This window comes from Puma concolor, chromosome D1, assembly GCF_028749965.1.
Source record: "Puma concolor isolate L17-30 chromosome D1, mPumCon1.1.hap2, whole genome shotgun sequence".
In the NCBI taxonomy this organism is placed as follows: domain Eukaryota; kingdom Metazoa; phylum Chordata; class Mammalia; order Carnivora; family Felidae; genus Puma; species Puma concolor.
The window spans coordinates 111,366,473-111,384,015 of NC_141676.1; the positions used below are offsets into that span (position 1 = coordinate 111,366,473).

General features: G+C 37.0%; 1 protein-coding gene across 1 annotated transcript in view; it reads left to right on the forward strand.

Annotated features, from left to right (window-relative positions):
- The window catches only part of GUCY1A2 (guanylate cyclase 1 soluble subunit alpha 2), a 322,573-nt gene that overhangs the window by 273,239 nt on the left and 31,791 nt on the right, over nt 1-17,543 (forward strand). The window contains exon 7 of the mRNA XM_086679239.1: nt 4,820-4,974. Coding sequence (XP_086535365.1) covers nt 4,820-4,974 — 155 coding nt within the window. The remainder of the gene's footprint in view (nt 1-4,819; nt 4,975-17,543) is intronic.

Below are 17,543 nucleotides of genomic sequence, written 5' to 3' on the forward strand. Positions count from 1 at the left end.
GGTTATAATAATTCTAATTCTGATAATTTCATTTAAAAAACCCTCAGGTCTTTTGACAGGAGGCAGCAATGGAACTATACAAGCCTTCTGTGTAGTGTGTGGGGGGTGCAGAGTCTTTTTCTCAAACAAAACACACAGAGTAAAGAGGCTGTGAGATGTATTTTGCCTCCTGCATAAAAAGATCAATACAGTGATCACAGGTCCAAACTGACAATCTTAGCATCTGAGGTGTTTTTTAGGCAAGCCTTCATTACACAAAGTAATTTAATATAAATGGGCCTCATAAAAGCAAACCCAAGGAAATATAATAATATTGCAAAATGCTTTCTAACTTGAGAGAAGGTGCTTTATAATTATCTTGTTTAAAAGGACTAGTGCCAGTCAGCAGTTTTCTTTCTCTTTTTCTTTTTCTTTCTTCTTCTTCTTTCTTTTTTATTCTTTCTTCTTCTTCTTTTTCTTTCTTCTTCTTCTTTCTTCTTTCTTTTTTATTCTTCTCTTTCTTCTTCTTCTTCTTTTTCTTTCTTCTTCTTTACCTTTTTAAATCCAAATAGATAATCGCTCATCAGAACCAGGCCTATGGGGCACCTGGGTAGGGTACTTCAGTTAGTTAAGCATCTGACTCTTGATTTTGGTTCAGGTCAAGATCTCATGGTTGGTGAGATGGAGCCCCATGTCAGACTCCATGCTGACAGCACAGAGCCTGCTTGGGATTCTCTCTCTTCCTCTTCCTCTGCCCCTCCCCTACTTGTGTGAGCACCTTTCTCTGTCTCTCAAAAAAAAAAAAAAGAAAAGAAAAAGAAAAAAGATAGGCATACATTTTTCAGACAGGTTTCTTAAAAATAAAAAATTATGGGGCGCCTGGGTGGCTTAGTCAGTTAAGTGTCTGACTTTGGCTCAGGTCATGGTCTTGCCATCTGTGAGTTTCAGACCTGCATTGGGCTCTGTGCTGACAACTCATAGCCTGGAACCTACTTCAGATTCTGTCTCCTTCTGTCTCTGCCCTTCCCCACTCATGCTCTGTCTCTGTCTCTGTCTCTATCTCTCAGAAATGAACAAACGTTGACAATTTTTTTTAAAGTACTATCTCTGCTTCCACTTAAAATGGAATAACAGACTGGATTCATACTTCTACCTTAAACAATTAAAAATCCGGAGGAAAAAGTACAATAGAACAGTTTTTATGACACTGGCCACTAGGCAATAGATAACAGTGATCCCTGAGAGATAGGAAACAAATAAGATGAATCATAGGATTTCCCTGGTATGTTGCTTTGGGAACATCCAGACTGTGGTGCAAGGAGAAGCAAATCAGGAGGCATCGAACAAATTCCTGCAGTCAGAGAGGTGGAGCTCAATCTGGGGAGACCAAGGAAGCTGGAGGTCACAGGGAACCAGTAAGGAGAGAGTTGCACAAAGACCACCAGCATTCTTCCAAGGAGCTCCCTCTATGTTCTGCACAACATTGATTATTGTTTCTATGTGAGAAGATTCCCTTGGCTCAACAGGGAAAAACACCTGGAAGGACTAGAGGAAAAAGTTCCTGGGACCCACAAAGGACCTGGAAAAAATTGCCTGTTCCCATCGGGAAGACCTAAGAACCTCATAAATCATGGGCACTGGGTACAGTACTCTGGGTGTTCTTGCCTCAGTAGTGGAGAATAATTAGCCCTACATGAAATACTGCTCAAGACTTGCCTAACAAATCCTAAAAAGCAAGACTTGAAAAGACTGAATTGTTTCCAAGGAACTTGACTACATCCATAGACAGAACTCAAGAATATGTACAAGGATCTAAAAATTATCCCCACTCAACAAAGTCAAATTTGTGATACTGAACATTCAACCAAAAATTACTAGCTTGCAGCAAAGCTGAAAATTATTACCCATAATGATGAAAAAGACCAATCAAAACTGAAATAGACTAATAGATGTTAGTATTAGCAGACAAGAGTTTTAAAATAGTTATTTTAACTAAATTCCATATGTTCAAAAGTTAATTTGATGCCTGAAAAAGAAAAATCCCAAATTGAACTTCTACAGAGGAAAATCACAATGTCTGAGATTAAACATGCAGTGGATGGGGTTAGCAAAAGATTAGACATTACAAAGGAAGAAATTAATAAATCTGAAGACGTTATAATAGAAGTTATCCAAAATAAACAGAAAAAGTAATTTAAATGATTAAATTATCTGTCTTCCATGGGAATACTTCAAGTATCCCAATATGCATATAATTGGAGTTACTGGGATAGAGGGGTGTATAGAAAACATATTTGAAGAAGAAATAGCTGAAGTTTTTCCTAATCTGAAGAAAACTACAACTCACAGATTCAAGAAACTCAACAAATCCCAAACACAAGAAGCATGAAGAAAACATCAAGGAAAATCATAACTAAATTCTGCAGGGGGTGCCTGGGTGGCTTACTTGGTTATGCACCTGACTTTGGCTTAGGTCATGATCTCACAGTTCATGAGTTCGAGCCCCACATTGGGTGATCTTGAGCCCTGCTTCAGGTGAGCTTGGGCTCCACACTCTCTGTCCCTCTCTCTCTCCCTCTCATTCTGAACATTGTGGGATTCTCTCTCTCTGCCCCTCACTCACTTGTGCAGTCTCTGTCTCTGTCAAAAAAAAATAAATAAGTTTATTAATTAAAAAATTATTTAAATAAATTTTGCAAAACTAGAAAAAGACAGAAAGAGATCTGGTACGTATGAAGGAGTTAATATAAGCATGACAGCAGTGTTGTCATAGGAAACAGTATACAGGAGGAGATGATGGAACAACATCACTAAAGCCCTAAAAGGAAAGAAAAAGCTGTCAACCTAGAACTCCATACCCAACAAATATATCTGGATAGGAAGACAAAATAAAAACCTTTTCAAACATACAAAAGCTGGAAGAATTCATCATCAGTGGACCTACAGTTAAAAACATGTTTGAAGAAATCTTTTAGGCAGAAGGAAGTTGATAGAAAATGTAAGTCTGGATCTACCCAAAGGAATGAAGAGCACCTTAAATGGTAACATCATGACCCTTCCCTTGAGTTTGCACTATCTATCTTGCCCCATCATGACTTGGAACATGGGAGTGCTCCTGACTCAGCTTCAGATTTTCCAACAAGGAATATATGATGAATGCATGAGGAGGAACACAATGATAAGACCTGTCCCTGACCAAACAGAGCTTCCTGACAATCTGGGCCACTCACCTGGGAACTGTTACTGAGAGACTAATAAATGTCTATACTTTTTAGGATTTCTGTATTTTAGAGTATTACTTATACTGTACATTGACCTTTACCTTAATTAAAACAATTATTTTTAAAGCTGTAAAGTTGTGCCTTTTAAATTAAGATCTTTACTCTACTTGGAATTTTTTTTCAACATGAAGACACAGTTGATCTGTAGCATCCTAATGGAAATGCCATCTTTTTTTCACTAATCTGAAATGCCAACTCTATTATATATCAATCATCTGTATATACATGGAAGTCTTCCTTGACTTCCTCTTCTGTTAGTCTGTTTATATATATACTGGTGTATGTTCACACTAATAGGGAAAATTTTTATTCTTTATAAATATAAAATTATTTATAAAGTTATTCTTTATAAATATATATAAATATAAAAAAAGAATAAAGAAAAATCTTTATTCTTTCACCAGTGTTGGATTTCAAAATAAATGTTAGAATCACTTTTTAAAAATTAGATGAAGAGGTTATTAAGAGATGCAGCTATATCACAATGATTTCAGCCTGTCTTATCGATAGTTGATGTATGCAGGAGTCTCCAGTTCTCTGACAAAGGTTAGTCTCAGAATGACTTTTTGTCCTCACAACTATAGGGACAGAAGGAGACATGGTAGTGAAGGAGTGACACTTTACTTACATAGTAGCTCCTAGGGGTCAGATTGCTTCCCTCTCTTCCACATTCCCCTGGGACTAAGGATCCCATTCCCCACTTGGTCAACATTAGCTTCAGCTATTTTGGTGTAGACCATGTACATGCAACTTCATTGCTGTAATCACACTGAAGTTTATATTGACTTCACATTGAGGACTCCTCCAAGGCACGGGACAGACTAACAGTTATCAGATTCACAGAGTGTAAAATATACAGCCCTTAATTTATTTTTCAGGGTTTTCAATAAGTACTTCTTGACTGGCGCAAGGGTTAAATTCTCTATAACTCCATTTTAATACAATGTTGAAGAGTTTTGACACTCTTATTCAACTTATTCAACATTTATCACTTATTTTCAACTTATTCAACATTTATTACTTACCACTGAGGGCCTACTTTGGTCTAGGTATAATATTAAGTACTGAAAAAGCAATAAGAAATAAGAAAATAAGCAATAAGAAAAAAGATATGGATACTTCTCTCCTAGGACAACCCAACATTTAAACAAAATAAACAGAAATATACATATTTAATTTATAATTGTGCTTAATTTTATGAAGGAAAAAATAGGGTTGTATGTGAGAGTAAATGGAGGGCAAATAATAAGTTTTTTATGTGTTAGAAAATGTGTACAAATGAAAAGTGATCTGACCTGTAGTATAACCAGATTTCTGTAGCTAATTAAATACAACTTTTTCCTATAATTTATTATTTATTCCATAGTATTCATGTTCACTGCCACTATAATGGTCCAGATACCAGGCTCACAAAAATGACCAAGACCAACTTTCTGTCTTTGAGGAGATCCTAGTTCAGTGGTTTACATAATTAGCAGTAGTACGTCTCCTTAAAAGAATTGCATACCAAAAGAAAAACATAAATATATCCTTTTCATTTTTCCTTCTTTTTCTTTTAGATGAGGATAGGCATTCACTCAGGTTCTGTGCTCGCTGGAGTTGTTGGGGTAAGAATGCCACGATATTGCCTGTTTGGAAATAATGTCACTCTGGCAAGCAAATTCGAATCAGGAAGTCACCCTCGGCGCATCAACGTCAGCCCTACCACTTACCAGTAAGTTTTCTCTGGCCTCCACCTCCTCCTGTCGTTGACATTGCCTTGAGCCGATATCCTGTCATTTGTGAGACGCTGTATTTTTTGTGTTTGATCCTTTCATTCTCTGAGGTAATATGAATAGATGCACCCAGTCTGAAAGATAGCAACTGTGACACAAATGTTTATTTGCATCATGAGCAAGCATGAAGAGCCTGACTTGGCTGAGAGGAAACACAGCTTTGTCATTTTCCACAGTCATTGTCCTTCTGACAAGAGAACAAATGTTAAGTGGCTGCATCACACAAGAAGTCTTCACATTTAAAGTGTTCCTCAGTATTTATAAAAGCCAAAGGAATGAGATAGAAAAGACATTTTGTCTACATTTATTCTTTGGAATAATTAAGATAAAAACTCTCTAAAGATAAATATATACTGGGCACAGAGTGAAACTGTAAACTCTATTTATTCTTAAAGGTCGTATTTGTTAACTGGATACATACAGCTGACAGCTGAACGTATCTGTATTTTGTGCCTGGTAGATGTCCCCTCACTCACTAGATACTAAACTCCACAGGGACAGGGATGATCTCTGCTTCAGCTCATCATTATCTTCCCAGAACTTACAAAACATGTTTGGCACATAATCACTGTATAAATATTTATTGAATTATTGAAAAATGCATTGATAGGGTGGACTTCTCTAGAGTAAGAACACATGACTATCTCCTACATGTTAGACTTTGGATTTACACTAGGCATCTGTGTGCAAACTGATTTAGTGCCATGATTTGGATAACTAGGAAATCGTATTGTAAAACTGTAGAGTGGAAATAGTGGCCATTGACTCTCCTTTATTTTATTATTTATTGTTTACTGAAGTATAATTAATATACTTCAGTTTCAAATGTGTAACATATTGCTTTGACAATTCTATACATTCCTCAGTGTTCACATGATAAGTGTAGTCAACATAAGTCTTCATAAAATGTTTTTATAGTATTATTGACTATATTCCCTCTGCTGTAGTTTTCATCTCTGTGACTTATTTATTTCACATTGGAAGTTTAATCCTTCTTAATCCTCTTTATCTATTTTACCCATTCCTCCACCCACCTTCCTTCTGGCAACCACCAGTTTGGTCTCTGTATTTAAACATCAGTTTGTTTGTCTCTTTTTTTTGTTTGTTTGCTTTTTAGATTCCACATACAAGTGAAATCCTACGGTATTTGTCCTTCCCTGTCTGACTTGTTTCATTTAGTGTCATACACTCTAGGTCCATTAATGTTATTGCAAATGGCAAAAGCACATTGTTTTTTAATGGCTGAATAATATTCCACTGTATATGTATACCACATACTTGTCCATTCATCGCTTGATGGACAATTTAGGTTGCTTCCATATTTTAGCTGTTGTAAATAATGCTGCAGTAAAATAGGGGTGCATATGTCTTTTTGAATTAGTCTTTTCTTTTCCCTTGGGTAAATACCCAGTAGTGGAATTACTGGATCATATGGTACTTCTGTTTTTAATATTTTTAGGAAACTCCACAGTATCTTCGAGTGGCTGCACCGTTTTACATTCCCACCAGCATTGCACAAGGGTTCCCTTTTCTCCACATCTTTTCCAACATGTGTTTTTTCTTGTCCTTTTGATACTAGCCATTCTGACTGGTGTGAAGTGATGTCTCATTATTTGTTTTGTTGTTGTTTGGGGGGGTGTTGGTTTTTGTTGTTGTTGTTGTTGTTGTTGTCTTTTTCCTGATGATTAGTGATGTTGAGCATCTTTGCATGCATCTGTTGGCCATCTGCATGTCTATTCAGATCCTCTGCCCATTTTTAATCAGATTGTTATTTGATGTTGAGTTGTATAAGTTCTTTATCTATTTTGGATATTAACCCTTTATCAGATAGATCATTTGCAAATACTTTCTTCTATTCAGTAAGTTGCCTTTGCCTTTTTATTTTGCTTTCATTTTGCCACTTCACTGTTTCCTTTGCTGTACAAAAGCTTTTTATTTTGGTGTAGTCAAAGTTTATTTTCACTTTTGTTTCCCTTGCTTCAGGAGACATACTTAGAGAAACATTGCTAAGGCTGATGTCAAAGAGATTGCTGCCTATGTTTTCTTGTAGGAGTTTCAGTTCTCATATGAAGGCCTTTAATCCATTTTGAGATTACTTTTGTATTTGGTGTAAGAAATTGTCCAGTTTCATCCTTTTGCACGTAGCTACCAGATTCCTCAAAAACATTTTTTGAAAATAGTGTCTTTTCCCCATTATATATTCTTGCTCCTCTATTGTAGATTAATCAACCATATATGAGTAGGCTTATTTCTGGGCTCTTTATCCTGTTCCATTGATCTGTGTGTCTCTTTTGATGCCAGTACATCCTATTTTTATTACTATTGGTCTGCAATATATCTTGAAATCTGAGATGGTGATACCTCTAGTTTTGTTCTCTTTCAAGATGGCTTTGGCTATTTGAGAACTTTTGTGGTTCTTTAAAAATTTTATTTGTTCTAGTTCTGTGATAAATGCTGTTGGTATTTAGAAAGAGATTGCAGGGGCGCCTGGGTGGCGCAGTCGGTTAAGCGTCCGACTTCAGCCAGGTCACGATCTCGCGGTCCGTGAGTTCGAGCCCCGCGTCGGGCTCTGGGCTGATGGCTCAGAGCCTGGAGCCTGTTTCCGATTCTGTGTCTCCCTCTCTCTCTCTGCCCCTCCCCTGTTCCTGCTCTGTCTCTCTCTGTCCCAAAAATAAATAAACGTTGAAAAAAAAATTTAAAAAAAAAAAAAAAAGAGAGATTGTAGGGGCGCCTGGGTGGCGCAGTCGGTTAAGCGTCCGACTTCAGCCAGGTCACGATCTCGCGGTCCGGGAGTTCGAGCCCCGCGTCAGGCTCTGGGCTGATGGCTCAGAGCCTGGAGCCTGTTTCCGATTCTGTGTCTCCCTCTCTCTCTGCCCCTCCCGCGTTCATGCTCTGTCTCTCTCTGTCCCAAAAATAAATAAACGTTGAAAAAATAAATAAAAAAAAAAGAGATTGCATTTAATCTATATATTGCTTTGGGTAATATGGACATTTTACCAATACTAATTCTTTAAATTCATGAGCATGGTATACTTTTACGTTTGTTGTTTCATCTTCAATTTCTTTCATCAATGTTTTATAGTTTTCAGAGATTAGGTCTTTCACCTCCTTGATTAATTATTATATCCTTTCGGCACAACTGTAAATTGGATTGTGTCCTTAAATTTTCTTTCTGCTACTTTTACATTTCTGTATAGAAATGCAACACATACTTTATATTGATTTTGTATCCTGCAACTTGACTGAATTCATTTATCACTTGTAATAGTTTTTTGTTGGTGCCTTTAGGGTTTTCTATATATAGTAACATGTCATCTATAAAGAGTGACAATTTTACTGCTTCCTTAGCAATTTGGATGCTTTTCATTTCTTTTTCTTGTCTTATTATGATGGCTGGGAGTTCCAGAACTCCACTGAATAAAAGTGGGAGGAGTGGAACCCATATTTTGTTCCTAATGTTAGAGGAAAGGCTCCCAGTTTTTCACTATTGAATATGATGTTAGCTATGGATTTGCTGTGTACAGTCTTTATTATGTTGAGATACTTCACTGAGTTTTTATCAGAAAAGGATGTTGAAAGTATCAAATACTATATCTGCATATCTTTACACACGGTTTTTACCCTTTCTCTTGTTAACGTGATGTGTCACACTGATTGACTTGCACATACTGAAACACCCTTACGTCCCTAGAATAAAACCCTACCTGATCATGGTCACTGATTAATACATTGTTGAATTAGGCTTGCCAGTCTTTTGAGGGTTTTTACAGCTATGTTCATCATATATGTTGGCCTGTAGTTGTTTGTTTGTTTTGCATTTTTGTTGTTGTTGTTAGGTTTTTGGTCTGGTTTTGGTATCACACTAATGCTGGCCTTGTATGATGGATTAGGAAGTTGGTTGATTACTAATTCAATTTCATTACTAGTAATTACTCAGTTCACATTTTCTATTTCTTCCCGATACAGTTTTGGAAGATTATATGTTTCTGTAATTTATCCATTTGACTAAATTGTCCACTATGTTGGCATATCATTTTTCATAATATGCTCTTACCCTTTGTATTTCTCTGGTGTCAGTTGCTATTTCTTTTCCTTCATTTATGATTTTATTTGAAACCTCTCTCATTTTTTCTTGATGAATTTGGCTAAAGTGTTATCAATTTTATTTTTTTAGAAAATTGACTCTTGGTTTCATTGATCTTTTCAATTGTTCTTTTAGTCTCTATTTTGTTGTTTTCTGCTCTGGTGTTTATTATTTCTTTTCTTCTTCTAACCTTGTGTTTGTTTGTCCTTTCTTTTCTTCTTAGTTTCTTTAGGTGTAAGGTTAGGTTCTTTATTTGAAAATTTTCTCATTTCTTGAAGTAGGCATGATTACTATAAAATTCCCTCTTACTGCTTTTGCTGTATGCCAAGGTGTTGGACTGTTGTGTTTTCATTTTCATTTGTCTCCAGGTGTTTGTTGATTTCCTCTTTGATTTCTTGGTTGACCCATTCATTGTTGAGTAGCATTTTGTTTCTCCTCCACCACATGCTGGTGTGCTTCTTCCAGATTTTTTTTCTTATAATTGATTTCTAGTATCATATTGCTGTGGTTGGAAAACATACTTATTATGAGCTCAATATTCTTATATTTACTGAGACTTACTTTATGGCCTATCATCTGTTGTATCCTGGAGAGTCCATGTGCACCTAAAAAGAATATGTATTCTGCTATTGGGGGATGGAATGTTCTGTATATTTGTCAGCTTCATCTGATAGAATGTGTGTTTCAAAGCCACTGTTTTCTTGTTGATATTTATCTGGATGATCTATCCATTGATGTAAGTGGGGTGTTAAAGCCCCCTACTACTATTGTATTACTATCAGTTTCTGCTTATATCTGTTAATATTTGCTTTATGTATTTTGGTGTTCCTATGTTGTGTGAATAGATATTTACAATTATTATATCCTCTTGATGTGTTGTTCCATTCATCATTATATAGTGCTTCATTATCTCTTGCTCTACAGTCTTTGTGTTAAAGCCTATTTTGATATTAGAATTGCTACACTGGCCCTTTGTGCAATTTCATTTGCATGGTATATGTTTTTTTTATCTCTTCACCTTTAGTCTGTATGTGTTTACAGGTTTGAAGTGAGATAGCTGTAGGCTGCATATAGATGGGTCTCGTTTTTTTTTTTTTTTATCCATTCAGTCATCCGATATGTTTTGATTGGAATATTAAGACCATTTACATTTAAAGCAATGATTAGTAGGTATATACTTGTTTTCTGTTTGTTTTATAGTTCTTCACTGTTTCTTCTTCTCTTGATCTTTTCCCTTGTGGTTTGATGGCTTTGCTTAGTGTTATGCTTGACTCTCTATTTTTAAAAAATTTTTTTTAATGTTTGTTTATTTTTGAAGGAGAGAGAGAGACAGAGTGTGAGTGAGGGAGGAGCAGAGAAAGAGGGAGACACAGAATCCAAAGCAGGCTGCAGGCTCCAAGCTGTCAGCACAGAGCCCGACACGGGGCTTGAACTCACAAACAGCGAGATTGTGACCTGAGCTGAAGTCGGAAGCTCAACTGACTGAGCCACCCAAGCGCCCCTAGACTTTCTATTTTTTTCTGTAACTATTATAGGTTTTTGATTTGTTGTTACCATTGTGTTCACATATAACTTCTTTTTTGAATGTTTTTTAATGTTTATTTTTGAGACAGAGAAAGAGACAGGGTGCAAGTGGGGGAGGGGCAGAGAGAGAGGGAGACCCAGAATCTAAGGCGGGCCCCAGGCTCTGAGCTGTCAGCACAGAGCCTGACAGAAGGCTCAAACCCATGAACTATGAGATCATGACCTGAGCCAAAGTCAGATGTTTAACCAACTGAGCCACCCACACACTGCTGTGTTCATTGTAACTTCTTAAGTATCTAGCAGTCTATATTAAGGTGATAGTTTCTTAAGTTCAAACACACTGTAAGCGCTAAATTTTTACTCACCCTCCATGTTTTCTGTATATGATGTCACATTTTACATCTTTTTGTTTTGTGTATTTGACTAATTTTTGTAGATACAATTGATTTTTACCACTTTTGTGTTTTAACCTCCATACTGACTTTATTAAGTGCTAAATCTATTTTTTACCATATGTTTGCTTTACATCTCAAAATTTTCCCTTTCATAATTTTCTTATTTCTGATTATATCCTTTCCTTTACACTTAAGGAATTCTCTTTAAAACTTTATATAAGGCTGGTTTAAAGGTGATGAATCCTTTCACTTTTGTTTGAGAAATTATCTTTCCTTCTGTTCTGAATGATAGCCTTGCTGGATCAAGTATTCTTAGTGTAGTTTTGTTTTGTTTTGTTTGTTTGTTTTCTTTTAGCACTTTGTATATATCATGGCACTCCCTTCTGGCCTGCAAAGTTTCTGCTGACAAGTCAGCTGATGGCTTTAGGGAATTACACTTGTATGGAAACTTTTTTTTTTATGGCATCTGTTAATATTTTCTCTTTATCATTACTTATTACTCTTTTAATCATTATTTGTCATTTTGTGGGCCTCCTGGGATCTTTGTGCTTCCTGGACCTGGATGTCTATTTCCTTCGCCAGGTTCAGGAAGTTTTCAGCTATTATTTCTTCCAATAAGTTTTTTTTTCCTTCTTTATCTCTTCTCCTTCTGAGATCCCTATACCGTGAATGTTATTACACTTGATGTTGTTGAGTTCCCTTAACCTTTTCTCATTTATTGTTATTTCTTTTTCTTTTTGCTGTTTGTTCAGCTTGGATGCTTCCCATTACATTGTCTTACAGTTTGCTGATCCATTTTTCTGCATCCTCTCGTCTGCTATTGATTCTCTGTAGTATATTTTTTATTTTATTAATTGAATTCCTTATCTCTGAGAGGTTATTTTTTCTATTTTCTTCTTGTTGAAATTCTCACTTATTTCATCCACTCTTTTCCAAAATCCACTGAATATCTTTACGACTATTGCTTTGAATTCTTTATCAGGCATATTGCTTATCTCTGTTTCATCTAGTTTATTTTAATGATAGTATCTTGTTCTTTGATTTGGTACCTATTCCTTCTTCTCATTTCGCATGACTCTGTGTTTGTTTCCATGTATTATGTCAGCTGTGTCTCCTGGTCTTTAAAGTAGCAGCCTTGTGTAGAAGAGGGTATGTGGTGTCCTATAGTAATGTCCCCCTGGTCACCAGAACCATTTGCTCCAGGAATGTCCCCTCTGTGGGCTGCATGCACGTCCCATTTTGGCTGAGCCATGATTGTCTCTATCCAGGCCTGTTGCAATGACTAGGTTTGCTTGCTGTTGGTGTACTATTGGGTGGTGAATGTGGGGGGGGGGGTGGTGGTTAGTTTCCTCAATGTTGAGAGGCCCGAGGCTGCTGTGGGCTCTTTAGCGGGCAGGGTTAGAAGTCCAGCTGACTGTCTGCAGCTGGGATTTGTGCCAGAACTGCAGGTACATCAAAGGGCAGGGCTTTCTCCCTGCAAGTCTCAGAGACTGTTATTGGTGAATGGGGCCAGTGGTCTACAGTTAGCATCTCTGCCACAGCTATTGGAACACCGAATGGCAGGGCTTACTCCCCCAGCAGACAGCTCAGAGGCCAGGATGCGGGAACTGAGGGCACTGGGGTGTGTGGTTATCTTATCCCTTCCCCAGGGCGGGAGTCACTTTGGAGTGGTACTTGTCCCTGCTGGAGCTGCTTACAGGCTGTTGCAATGCAGGAGCTGCTTTGGAGTGATGTCTGCTAAGTTGAGTGGGTTGGATCAGTGTAGCCGGAAAGGAATGTGAAAGCTGGGTGCACAGGGCTAGCAAGGTAGTGGAGAGTGTTATCATTGGCTCCTGCAAGTTTCCAGCTACCTAGGATGGGGGAGGAGGAGAAAAATGATGCCCACCAGCGCTCTTCTTCCTCAAGAAATCTCTTGAAGATCTCTGCCCCTGCAGAACACATTCCAAGATTAGTAAATAAATCTCCTTCACATATATCCAAGCTCTTTTAAACTGTTACTTCTGTGGTGTTTCTCAGGGTTGAGTTACCACACTGAGTTTCCTACTGCCCTCTATGCTTGTGACATACCTTCCATTGATAGTTAGTCTCACTGGAAGTTTGGTTCCCAACTGTAGCTCCACCGCTCCTACCCTTTTCATTCCTCTCTGGGATTAGTTGTGGAGGGTCTGCTCTGCCAGTCTTCAGGCTGTTTCCAGAGTCAGTTGTGCAGACGTGGCCATTGTCTTAGCGTGTCCTTGGGCTGAGGGGAGCTCAGGGTCCTCTTACTTTGCCATCTTCTCTGAATTTCCCTTGGGTTTTAAAGTGTATCTGAAACAAACACCCTGAGACAGAAAATGTGAATATACAGATAATGATAAACAAAATGGTGATATTTTGAGCCTTTTGATATATCTGTAGAGCGAGAGGCTAGTCTTTTAGATGAAAGATATATATGCATGTTTCTGAGGTGATGAGAAAGGGAACTGAAATTTCAAATATAAACTCGAAAGAAAGTTGCATCAGAACTACCTGTCATTTAGAGGGTAGAGGGTATTCATATAAGGGTTTTGCCTCTTTTAAATTTCTTCCATTTTTTTTCTAACACAATTCTGGGCATAATATTACAGATGATTTGACAGTTTCCATCTTAAAATTTTTCTATTTTAAAAAATGACATGTAAAGAATGGATTAACTGTTTGAGGGGTTCGTGCCCTGAGCTGAGACAGGACAGATGTAGCTGGCTTTGTTTACGCATAAGCAGTAAAGGAAACCTTGCAAGCCACACAGGATCTGTGCCTTTGGGTGCTGTTTCCATCATCATCTTTTTCACATTGAGTTTGTGATGATCCTCGGTGGTCAATAAGGTCTTCAGGCTTGAATCATTTCAACAAAACATTTTATTCTGTTATTGTCTACCTCCATCCCCCCACCAAAGAAGACATATTGAGCTGCCATATGGATAGATTTCTAAAAGATATTTTTTCTGATTGGGCCCAAATCCTGTCATTCCTACTAATACTTTATGCAAATATTTTTACTTTTATTCTATTTTAGAAAAAAAAACCCTTTCCTTCCTCTTTCCCCACGTTTCTTCCTCCTTCCCTTCTTTCAACAAACATTTGTTGAGAACCTCCTACATTCCAAGCAGTATGACAGGCACTAACATTATAAGGATAAACAGCATAAAAACCATCTCTACCCTCAGGGACAAGATCAGAGACTAGATGATAAATGTACCTGAGCAAAACAAATTAATTTAAACAGACTAGTGCTGAGGCGAAGAAACCCCAATTAGAGTGTTGGAGCAAGAGGAGTGGGCTAAAACGAAACCGGTACATCATGTTAAGAGGTTTCAGCCTAATGCCAAGTGCAAGGAAGTATGTTGAAGTCTTTTAAGCAGAGGAGTGACTTGACCAGATTTGTGCTTTAAAAATGACGAAGATGGTGGAAAGGAGAACAGATCAGGTGGTACATAGGGGCAGCACTCCATTGATTGAAAGTGGGTAATCCTACCCCCATTTCATTGCTGGGAGCACAGCTTAGTTATACTGAGGATTCCTAACCTTTGGTTATTTCACCTTGTCTTCCCAACTTCAGAAGAGCAGGTGGTCTTACTGACCTTTGACATCCATGTAAATCTGGGATACCATTAAAAACACTGTACCTGGGGTCCTGGCAATGATCTCAGTATGACTGGGTTTTCAGAGTCTGGATCAGTTGGTTTAGCCTGTGCTACTCTGCACAGTTGACTCTTGTCCGATTGTTGTGTTCTACACTGCACAAGGTGATTTATGAACCCACAAGTGCGGAGTGTACCTCCCCTTTCCTAGGACACTGAAAGTGAAACACCAGGATTAAATTCTCAGGAACGTTCCCTACAAGGAGGCAAAATTACACTTTTTAGAGCAAATAGGAACTTGTGATATAAAACTCAAAGTTAAGCTCATGAGAACTTGAAGTTTCTAGTTTTCTTTCCTGAATTCAATCCTGTAGAATGCTCTGTCTGGTTATCTGGAAATCTTCAGAGAGGTTTATGTTCACTTTGCTTTTAGTAAGACTATATGATCATTATAAACACGTGTGAACCATTTGCATATTATGATGAACTGAAATAATTTTCTCAATTATTCATTCCAAACACATTTTGCCCAAAATAGTTTTATGAAATCACTGAACTTTTACAAATATTTTGAAGTACTAAAAATTAAGAGAAATAATACTCATGACCCCACCACTTGTTTAATACTTTATTTGCCTCAGATATTACTTAATAAAATAAAACTTTTCCTTTGGAATTTTTACTCCCTTTCATTGTGACAAACACCACCATGAACTTGATATATTTCAAAGTTCACTGTTTTATACATTAACTTTCTCAAAAATATCCATAAACAGCAGAATTTTATATATTTTTATTTGCATGAGTGATAACACAGTATATAAAAATTTCTCAAACATTGGTTTTTATTTAAAAAATGTCATATATCTAAGATCGATACATGATGGAACATAAGCGCTAGTTCATCTGTTGCAACATTCCATTGTATGACTACACTATATTTTAATACTTATTCATCTGCTCCTCTATTGATCAACACCTAATTGTTTTTTCCTAGTTGTTAACTATGACAAAGTGTGTTCCTATGAACATTATGTACCTGTAATTACTTAACTCACTTGACATTTCATGTCATATAAATTGAGTGTCTTATACATATAAGAGTTGGAATTAGAGTACTTCACAATTTTGTAGACATAAGGAATAACACTTTAAAAATCAGAGCTACAAGGTCTATATGGTAATCTTCACTTTTTTAGACTCTTAGTGTGTGAGTCATCTTGTTGCATACAGTAATGGCCAAGAACCGTTCCTTCTTCACCTAGAGCAGTTCATTGCTTGTTTTAGTTCTGGAAAAAAAGGTAGCCAATGAGTTTTTAAGTTTTCCATATTTGATGTCTTTCCCTTTTTCTCTAATAAATGTGAAGCTTATACTCATCTTTATTCCCACTCATCCCAGTTTTGAAATAATGCACACATGATAAACACTTGTCTTTTACCATTATGTTACTGATCTTTGGAACTAAAATAATTGATTATATTTAGGATAGTGGAAGCAAATTTTGAGATGGCTTGAATTATCAAATGATTTGCCTGAGCAAAATCCATTTCCTTGCTAATTGCAAACTAAAAATGTACAAAGACTCTTTAATTCCTGTGATAGAAGTTTTCCTTAACCTTCAAACATTTTTCTTTTCTTATTTTACAGTTGATCTACTTCTGGGCTTTTCAAAATACCTATTTTCATTCACTGTCAAAGTCCCCTTCTGCTAAAACCCAGTTACCTACTAACTCCTGCTCATCATGTTAGGGGATCTACAGTGGACAAGATGAGGTAGTGGTTGAATGTACAAATTCCACTATCAGAGTGCCTATGTTGGAATCCAGGCTCTAAATATCTGTGTACAGTTTAGCAACTTAATTGCTTTGGATCTAGTTTTCTCATCTTAAAAATGGGTACCCATTCCTGATGATTATCATTGGGATTAAACGTGTTGTTTATAAATCTCCCAATACTTGGAACACAGTTGGAATTCATTTATTGCTTCATCCCATTCTTTTTTTTGAAATTAAAGTATTGTTGACACACAATGCTAGATTAGTTTCAGGTGTACAGCTTAGTGACTCAACAAGTCTATACCTTGTTATGTTCAACACAAGTGTAACTACCATCCATCACCATACAACATGTTACAATACCACCTACAATATCCTCTATGCTCTATTTTTTATTCCCATGACTTCCCCATTCAATAACCAGAAGCCTGTATCTATCTCCCACTGCCCTTCACCCATCACCTCCATCCCTAACTCCTTTTCCTCTGGCAATTACTAGTTTGTTCTCCGTATTTATGGGTCTATTTTTGCTTTTTTTATTTGCTTGTTTTATTTCTTAGATTCTACGTTTAAGTGAAATCATATGGTATTTGTCTTTCTCTGTCTTATTTCCCTCAGCATTATACCCTCCAAGTCTATCCATGTTGCAAATGGCACGAGCTTATTATTATTATTGTTATGATTACTTTGGTGGCAGAATACTATTCAGTTGTATATATACCACATCCTCTTTATCCATTCACCTATGAATGGACACTTGAGTTGGTGCCATACATTAGCTATTGTGAATATTGCTGCCATAAACATGGGGGTGCATATATCTTCTGGAATTAGTATTTTTATTTTCTTTGGATAAATACCCAGTAGTGGAATTACTGGATTCATATGGTTTCTCTAATTTTAACTTTTGAGGGACCTCCATACTGTTTACCACAGCAGTTACACCAACTTACATTCCCACCAATAGCGCATGAGGGTTCTCTTTTTCTTAACACCCTCACAAACACTTGCTATTATTTTGTCTTTTTGATAGTAGCCATTATGACAGGTGTGAGGTGGTATTTCATTGTGGTTTTGATTTACATCTGCCTGATGATGAGTGACGTTGAGCATCTTTTCATGCGTCTGTC